Here is a 9,851-nt window from a genome sequence, read left to right as displayed (position 1 = left end):
CACACAGACACACACAGACAACACACAGGCACACACACAGACACACACACACACGGTGGGCAGGGATGAAATAATGCTTCGCTCTGCCTCTGATCAGTGCTGCAGTTAATGCGTGCACGCTATTAAGCAAGGTGCTGAATCAACTGTGGCGATGCTGATCCTGTGAATGGCTGAGGAGAGTGCAGAACCCTGCAATCCCCTGTGCTCTCCCCATTTTCTGGCAGCCCCCCTCGCCTTGGTGCACAGGCGGAGCACACGCACACACACACACACACACACACGCGCACACACACTGTTCCCTGTGGGCTCACAAGCAGATGCAGCTGGAGCACAGAGAACGTTGCACTACTTCAGTCCTATGTCACCCATGTGCAGCATAATAAGAAGCAAGGGATGGAGGAAAGTACCAGAACACTGCACACACACACACACACACACACACACACCATGCCAAACTAAGAACTCTGCTTTTCCAACTGTACCTAACAAATTAAGCCCTTTTTTTCCCTGGAGACTCCCCTGGAGACTCTGCCTACAGATCTCTACGCAGCAGTCGTTCAATTCAATTCACAGTCGCCGGGTAAATGTAGACATAAACTCGACCAGGGAGAGAAGAGTGAAACATAAACAGGATGTGATGATCCTCCAAGCTGTTTGTGTGAATCCTCCACCTGCTTTTCAAACCTGGTCAGAAGCAAAAGCATCACTCAGAAACCCACTATACATTATTAAATGATTGGTGATATACTGGATATGACATGTTTCAGCTTTTGTAGTTGTCTCTGTGTTCCTGGCTCATTCTGTGCAGCTGTGAAGTGAAATCCAACATCAGTTCCCAGTTTCATCATCCGAGACATTTTCCAGTATTTGCCAATGTTCCGCTCTAATAAAAATGATTTATTTGGTGAAAGTACAGGAGCGTCCTGGTGTCCAGTCGCCTGTGTCTTTGCCCATTTGGGTTAAATATAAAATATCCATCTTCTAAATTGCCATCCGACTTCAGTGAGGCAGTCAACGATCAAAAGAAATGATCTGCTACCAGACGGCAACTCTGCATCAGCTGTCGTTCTTATTGATCAATCGCTGCTTTTTCAATAAGATCAACGCTGCAGCTTTTACAAAGTCTGCAACCGGATTTGAACCCTCTGCATTTTTAAGATTTACTTCCATCCAACATGTTCCATCCTGTGCTGATGCATTTGTCTGACTGTTGTGATTTTGTTCCAATAGAAATTGATGAAGTAAGCACAAAAACAACAACCTTGGATTCTTTGTTTTAAACCTACAAGCTTATTCAAGCAGCTTCAACTGTGTGAATCCACAGCATCTCATTTCATTTCAAAAGAGTCTAAAAACTCTTTGATCCTCTCCCAGTCAAATCAAAGCAGCATCCACCAGACGACATGTTTGCACATTAGTGACTGACGTGTATAAACGGATCCATTTGTCCCAGAAATGATGGCTGCCGCTCAGTATTCTCTCAGTGAAACATACAAGAGCCATTAAGTGGAAAATATAAACATAAACAGACTTAATGGAGCCACTTAGAGACGCCGTAGCAGATTCAGCTCAGTGGGACAGATTTGTAACGTGATATAAAGCAGATTTGACGATAGTGAGGTTGGATGCATTCAACAGTCCGTCTGGTTGTGAAGTTGTGCACATCTGTTGTTGCTGTTTGTCAGTGTAGTCGTGCAGTTAAGCGTACAAAAGAACCACTGTGTGATTGAGCTTCTGGCCTAAAATCGGCTGCGTGTATATAAATATACACAAGGTTACGCGTGTAAACTCTACGCTGAATCCCTTTCCATAGATCTGTCACAACAAAGGAGGAGAGAAGTGGAAAAAGTCACGCAGGTGAGTGGGAGTCGGCGTGAGACGGAGCGGCGGCAGAGCTCACTGAAACTGTCAGCCATGATGGATGAGAGCTCTTTAAAGTGAAAATGAATTATATCGCCTTTATTCACATTTTCACAGGGTGTAAATCCCAGGAAATTAATTTATAGCCACTAATGTTACAAAATGTCAGTGCTTTATTCCACTTTTTTTGGGGACGCTAAGCAGTGTCACTTTAGATACACTGATACACACACACACACACATGATACGTGTCAAACTAGAGGGCACTCAGAGGGGCGCATACCTCCGCCAAAGCTGAGCTCTTCTCATAGCTTATTGATTTATTGATTATTGCTTGATTCATTCATTTATCACAAATGTCTTCTATAGACGCATGACTGCTGCCAGAGGATTTTACGTCTTAAAATGTGAAGATTTTGACTTATTTATAACAACAGGAAGTTGGATTTATGTCATCATTCAGAACTTCAAGCAGCACCGGCTTCATTCACTTACACCAGAGTTCTTCCTGCTCCACTAATCTTTATAAATTCATATTATGATCATATTTTATTGTAGCTCCTTTCATTCATCTTAAATACAGCTGCTGGTGTATTTTTGGTCTTTTGCATCGTTTTGGGATTTAAAGCTAATTTTCCTTAATGTTCCTGCTGATGCTCTTTTATGTGTTTCTGCCCGCTGGGGTGGGTGGAGGATGGAGAGTGTGTGTGTGTGTGTGTGTGTGTGTGTGTGTGTGGGTGGGTGTTTGGGTCTGTGTGTGAGAGAGAGAACAGGGGCTATACTGTACTTATTTTAGTGCTGATTCATATTTTTACACTGCATGACTTCTTCTTTAAGTGTGCCTGCTTAACTTGGGGATGATTTATCGTTCCGCTGCTCTCGGACATTTACATAGTTTTCGAACACTGCCGCTCATTTATCACTTTATCAATAAGTAGTCAATGTGCCTCACAGGGGCGACAAAGTGTTTAGAAGAAATAACAGCCTGTGTGTTTACTGTAAAGGATCAGGATTCTGTTATTGGAGCACTTTGAGTAAACACACTGGTACTTTGCTCTTCTGTTTCACGCTCATTTGTTGCTTTTTATATTTAACGACACTACAGTGGTTCAATTAGACTGGATTCTGCTTTAATCGTACACAGAACAGTTGGTTTCTACGTCTTGCGCCTGCGTCACTCCTGCATTGTGACTCACTTCCTCCCCTGTGCCCCTGTGTTCACCCATTGCATGACTCCAGCTGTTTGACGGCCACGAACGCCACCAGGACGCAAACGCTCTATATTCACCGTCATTTCCTTCCACCTTAAAGGATTCAGTAATAATAAACCATGCCGGCCTTCTCCTTAACCTCACCGCCACCTTTAGACTTATTTCAGTGTGATGCCAAATGTTGAATAACCCTATGTAATTACCTCGTCTAACCTTTTGTGACTGCGACCTCGCTCGCTTACTCGCTCCCTCTCTTTCTACCTCTTCCCTCTCTGACTCTTCCCCTCTTTACAACTTGCCAATATGTGACAAACGAAGTGCTTGTTGGTGACGTATTATAGCCAATTGCTTTGCAGATTGTGGTAATGTGTCCTTGTTTGGCAGCTCAGACACTTTTCACCGTGCCGTGTTATTCAGGCGCAACCGCACAGCCGTTTGGCTACAAAGAGAAATTGGGGATTATCACCTTTTCTCTGAATAAAGGAGGCGAAAAATAGCTGCAAAAATGCTGGTGTTTGCTTAAGAAACTAGATGAATAATAGGAGAAATGTGATTTAGGCTGAATCTTTGTCAATGCCCTTCACTTGTTGACATCGTTGTTGACTGTGGGGCCTGCTGTCGCCATTTTACTGCAAGTGATACGTATAATGACTGCCACAGATTACAATTTGTGTTTCTGTCCCGTTTCCTGAGGATGAGATCGATAGCATCGAACCAAGGAGGGAAAACTGCTTAGATGCACCAATATTCTATCTAAGGAAATTCTTATGAAACAACTGGGTTACATTTAATCATGATGAAAGATGTAACTATATCTGCAGGCCCGCACATCGTGGGTTCCTGACCCAAAGAAGGACGCGGGGATCTCCCTGCGAACGCAACCTCCGCGTGTCAACAACGCCGTTTTTGTTGCTGCACTCACGATGATGCATCTCTGTCATTACCACGGCAACTGACTGGTAAATTGCCTCTTCCATGACAGACTTGAACATAATTACACCTGCCCATCAATCTACAACACACAGAAGGGGGGGGACGGTGTACAGTGCGGCGTGATTTACAGGATCTGTAGCCCCGCCGACACCTACGCGCAGAAAAACGCTTTATCTTGCCGTGTGTGGTGCTGCATTAATGGTCCACGCCACCTTTGGTGCTCAGCGGGGCGTTTCAGATCCTTTTTCCCACAGACTGAAACAGAGGAAGAGTCAGTGCAGATTCTCCTCCTAATTAAACCCCCTCACCCCACCCTGTACTGCCCACCTCTGCTCCTTTCAGGCTGGCACGTGAAGCGGAGGCTAATTTTCCCGAACGCCAAGACAAATCATCTCTAAAGAGTTTTACCAAAAATGTAATCAGTGCCAGCGGCTTGTGTGTGGAGTGATGTTGGTGATGTAGATCAGCGCCGTCACACAGAATAAATAACAAAGCTGCAAATACCAGGAAAGGTCATCATTTAGCTTCAGGGTAGAAAGGTCAGAATTTTGTTTTTGTGTATTCAAAGATGATCTAAATGCGAGTTAAGCACAGACAAGCTGCTCTCGTCTCACAAAGTCAACCTGAATTCTGCTGTTTTTGGACCAGAGCCAGTCAGTTTGAGCCGCTGCCTTCAGACTACTAATGACAAAGGAACACCTGACGTCCTGACTTTACTACTGCACTGCCGGCTGCTGGCTTGAGGAACAGCAGAAGCTGCCAATCAGCATCACCCACACACACACACACACTCACAATAAACAACTTCCCTGAAGCAGCACTCCTTCACGCAGCCCTCCAAGAAGGTTTTGATAAATAATGTAAATAGTGTAAAATATGCCACCTCCGAGGGGGAAACAAGCCAGGGTGCTATTTATCCAACTCCTCCCTGTCAAGTGTCACTGCTGCAAAGTGTTAATCAAACCTACGGGGAGCGCGGAGAGGAAATGAAATGCATCAGTGGCACCGCAGCTGAAAATGACAATCAGCCAGTTCAGTGATGCCTCTGATGATCTGGCATATAAATGAGCCGGGGGAGAGCGAGAGAGAGGGGAGAGAGAGAGAGGGGAGAGAGTGGAGAGGAGAGGGAGAGGATAGGGATGAAGAGGAGAGAGAGGAGAGAGAGATGAAGAGGGGAGAGGGAGAAAGAAAGAGAGAGAGAGAGTCAATGACACAAATGTAGGTCAGCATCTGTAGAGGCTTCGTAAAGATTTTATGTGACTCTGATTGATTGTGACGACGTGATGAAAGAGTCTCACTGTGAGGACTTGTCCTGAGTCCATATCCCTCAGACAAAGCCACCGATTTATTACATTTTTATTGCTTTGTTTACCATAATATTACACATCTTAATGCAAGAAGAACCATGGCAACAGCGAGGCTGCCAGACACACGCAGACTCCTCGACTATTCAGTTGGAATGTGGCTGAGCTGTTTCCCTCCAACTGAACTGCACTGCAGAAACAAATATCAGACTTTCACATCCACTGAATGGATTTGAGGAGTTTGGTTACTAATTACTTAGCAGGAAAAGACTTTAAAGTCAACACATTGGTCCAAGCACAGTAATCTTTAGGATGATTTGAATGCAGCATTACTACTCCAGTATTTCCCTTGACTTTGGTGTTGATTTTATTTGAGTAATTCCTGCAAAATTATTGGGTCAAATCCAAAGGTCTTCCATCAGCGCCATTAAAGGGAGCTGGGCCAGAAGTGTGTTTGATCAGTTTCACATATTGAATGAATTATTCAGTGATACACAGACATATGTCTCAAGTGTCAAAATAAGACTTTGAGGAGGATGATGATGATGTGAGACAGGGGCGTCTCAGACTGACCAGCACACATACGCATACTGTAGCTTCATTGTCTCTAACTCAACCCAAGCAAGTGCTTCCATGCAGGGGCAGCGTCAGTGGTGGAACACACACACAAGCACACACACAAGCACACACACACACACACACACACACACACACTCTCTCTCTCTGCTTTCTAGTATGAAACCTAACGAGCAAAACCAAGAAGGGATTCAGAGTTCTATTTGAAGTCAGGCACTGGTTTGTATTTTATTAAAATTGTTCCATTTTGACACTGGGCACCTCTGGATTATCCATTAGACATTTTGCACAGTCAATCACTATTCTATTGTCTAAAAAAGTGAAGCCTCCATCAAAATGTTTGTCTGTCGTGAAGCTTAAACTTGTTCGACTCCTGGTGATATTCCTGTAATTATGGGGCCTAAACATTGCTGATCCTAGTAATTCACACTGGTTTTGTGTTTAACATGAGAAAAGTTGGGAGCAGATGGGGAGAAACTTTTGCACACTGCAAATAAATCAACTTATATGACCTGAAAACTCGCTGTACTTACTCAATACACGAGCTCCAGCATGTTCTCCCGTTGAAGATCCGCCATCAAATTCCGCCCGGAGGCTTTGATCTGCATGTAAGAGCTGTCACACACACACACACACACACACACACACACACACACACAGTTCAAGTCAGGTCCTTCACTCAGTGTTTGTCTTGTTTGTCTAAAGTGCTTTGGGCCACACAGCTCCCCGCCAAGAATCATCTAAATTAAACAACCTCACACGGCGCTCGTCCTGTCCTGCTGCCAGTTGACACATATTAAGACAGGAGTGCACGTGTGGTCTTTGAGGTTGGAAATCCACTGATCTGGGCCGGTGAGATGCCTCAAGGTGCAGGCGGATCCTGTGTATCGGCTCTCTTCTCATTAAGAGCCTCACTCTCATTCTGCTGCTGTTGGTCTGCGGGAATTTCTTATTTTCCTTGTTTCAGCTTCATACATTATTAAGGTTTCTTCTCGGCCTTTGGGCTTCCTTGGAGCATTGAGACGAGTTTGGTAGCACATCACTTACAGTCAGACAATGACCTGATTACACACAGGTGTGCAACACACCACAGCTGAATAACTCCTGAGGTTCTCTCCTTCTTCTGATCCGGCCTCTTTGCTTACCTTATTGGTTCTTTTCAGCGTCTCCGGAGCGCAAACGTTTTTTTTTTGGATTCCTCTGCAATCGGGGTCAACTTTAACCGTCATGTCCGCTCTTCTTCCTGTTAGATCATAGAGCCATCATTATTCACACACAAACGTCAAAACCCTGAAGCGTCCGATCATTTATTCATTCCCCTTTTATTGATTGTAGAGAAATGAGGGTTTGTCACGCATAAAGGTAATGAAACTTCCTGTTATTAGGAATATTTCTGTCACAAAGGCTCCAAATGACAAATGAGTGCTGATGCTGAAGGTCCAGCAAGAATAAACAGGGGAGTTTTTGTAAAGGAAAACTGTCCAATCTTTGAACATAGTTTACACTCACACATAAGACTATTTTTCTACTGCGTCACTGTGGCTGAGCTTAAACTCTCCACTAGAGGGCGACAAATACAAATCAATACAGAGCCAATGATATTTTCACATTCTTGGATTAAAAACTGAATTCTTACTTTGTGTTCATGCTTTTAATGAGGATTTCATGTTTTTTTAACGTTTTGTCACCGCAGTGCATACGATGTTTACTCAGCATTCAATGAGACAGACTGAGCTGCCGTGTTACAGTTCAGGATGATGGATGGCAACTGGGAGGTTATTAGAGTGATTCACTGTTTCACTTCATTCCAAGTGTCAATTTTCCACTTCCAGGGTCGATATTAAACTCGACTTCACGGGGGAAAAAACACACAAAAGCGGAACAATATTAGTGAATCAAGTTTATTCGTAGAAACAACTGGAATATTACGAGCGGGAAAGGAAGTGAAGAAAGTAATGGTTTCACAAAAGCAATATCAAAACACATATAAACAATTTGGTGTGTGTTCTTCACATGTTTGTAGCTCTTCTGTTTGGACTGAGTTTGTAGAGGAGGCACAGCTATCCTGAGAATCATTAGTAACAGTCAAGAGAAACTCACATGTGGAGGAGTGTGTCACCCTTTTCCCTGTGTGTTTGTGTTTCTCATGCACCCTCCCACACACAGGAACATCCCAATTGGCCTTTTATTTACAATTCATTTGAGTAGTGTGAAGTCTGAGGCTAACACTGCATAGATGAGTCATTCACACCAGTAGAAACGTGGAGATTTTTGTTTTATTGTTTCAGGGCTCCCAGGGTGACGGGGTCCTTCCCCTCGGACCGTCTCATGGTGCCGTAAGAGGCGTAAGAGGAGGAGGAGGAGGAGGAGGGAGGAGGCATCCTGGGCAGGGTGGATGTAGAGGAGGGGAGGTGTTGAGTCTGTCTGTCAGGAGGGCAGTAGGCAGGAGAGGAGGACCTGCCTTTGGTTTGCAGGCTGCTGCTGCTGCTGCTCTGCAGAGGGGAGTTGGAGGTTTTAGGGCCCCGTGTGAGGGACGACGTGGAGGAGCTGGAGAGGGGCGAGCTCCTCACGCCGTAACCCAGGATACCCGTGCTCAGGAGGAACTCCCGAGAGCCGTAGGCCGGAGGGGTCTGCCCACGCGTGCCTGAGGGCCGGAGGTTGTCCGGCGGTAAGCTCCTCCTGTTCGGGATGTCGTAGATACCCAAGTCTGGGCCGTAGAGAGCCTGGGTTCTGGCTTGCAGACGCAGCATCCTCTCCCTCTCCTCCAGCTCCCTCTTCTCCTGAATCGATGCCATGATGCTTTTTGAAAAATTGTCGTATCGCATGGCAGCAGTCTTCTGTGGAGTCAAACGCTGCGGGCTGAGATCTCGGAGGCCGTCTCTAAAGCTCAGACCTGGAGGGGTGAGGTCTCGTGATGTTAAGCCTTGGGATGGGAGATCCCTTGGCATTAGCCCTTGAAAGGCAGGAGAGGGATCTCTTTGAATGAAACCCTGAAAGGACGGTGAGTGATCCCTCGAGCCCAGACCCTGCAGAGAAGGTGAGGGGTCTCTGGGTTGAGGAGACTGTCTGGTGACTCCCATGAACACGGGGCTATACGCATGAGCAGGAGTGTGCTGCAACACCGACCCATCTGAGCCCAGGGTCATGAAGTGTGGGTGGTAGCCCACTGGAGGAGCCCCTCTGTGGCCCAGCAGCTGAGGATCTGCAGGGTTGATGATGTGATCGATGGAGAGGCTGCTGCTGTGGTTGGGCAGCATGCTGGAAGAGGAGAACATGCCAGGGAGGGGATTGAACCCCAAACCGTCAGCATGCATCGGAGACAGCTGGGACTTGTTGCCGTGGCGATAGCTGTGTTTGAGGGAGAGCGAGCGGGAGTTTAGTGTCAGTGAATTGAGCTGCAGCGGGCTGGAGACGGCGCTGGTCTGGACGGGTTGGGTGTCCTGCTGGTGGCTCCTCGCTGGGCTCAGTTTGGTCTCAGCATGGAGAGCAGGACCTCGGGTCATAACTGGCTGCTCTGATGTCTTCAGCAGCTACAGAACAACACAGAAATCACACAATAATAAACACAAAAACCAATAACCATTAACCAGCAAAATGCACCCAAGTATAAATGTACCACAAAGGGGAAGAGTTTGCTTTAAATGGACTTGAGCAGTGCCTCAAAGTACTCAAAATGTTCCGACCTGTTCTGGAGGGATGGGAGACGAGCCTCTGGATATGGCCTCCAGGACAGGTCTCAGCTGTGGCACTGTGGGAATAGACACAGGAATGGCCACTTTGATGGGATGTCCTGTTCCTGGAAAAGAGGTGAACATGTCTCAGAGCTTGGGCCAACTGTGTGAGTATAACAGTAATAACATCAACACATGTATCATTTAAAAAAATCTTGGTCACCGTAGAAGTGTGTGTGTTACCTGCAGTACCACCCAAAGCCGCTAGTTGGCTCCTCAACAGGCTGTGGTCTGGT

At 45.9% G+C, this 9,851-nt stretch overlaps 1 protein-coding gene across 1 annotated transcript in view; it reads right to left on the bottom strand.

Annotated features, from left to right (window-relative positions):
* Positions 1-8,036: 8,036 nt before the first annotated feature.
* Positions 8,037-9,851, bottom strand: part of zdhhc8a (zDHHC palmitoyltransferase 8a) — a 9,054-nt gene continuing 7,239 nt past the window's right edge. The window contains exons 8-10 of the mRNA XM_076163626.1: positions 9,799-9,851; positions 9,568-9,680; positions 8,037-9,414 (exon numbers count right to left, since the gene is read on the bottom strand). The exon at positions 9,799-9,851 is cut by the window's right edge and continues 71 nt beyond it. Of these exons, the coding sequence (XP_076019741.1) occupies positions 8,161-9,414; positions 9,568-9,680; positions 9,799-9,851 (1,420 nt within the window). The 3' untranslated portion in view covers positions 8,037-8,160. The remainder of the gene's footprint in view (positions 9,415-9,567; positions 9,681-9,798) is intronic.

The sequence above is a fragment of the Genypterus blacodes genome, unplaced genomic scaffold (genome assembly GCF_046128005.1).
Source record: "Genypterus blacodes isolate CSIRO-AG114 ecotype Tasmania unplaced genomic scaffold, CSIRO-AGI_Gbla_v1 ptg000133l_1, whole genome shotgun sequence".
Taxonomy (NCBI): domain Eukaryota; kingdom Metazoa; phylum Chordata; class Actinopteri; order Ophidiiformes; family Ophidiidae; genus Genypterus; species Genypterus blacodes.
This window is presented reverse-complemented; position numbering and strand designations above follow the sequence as displayed.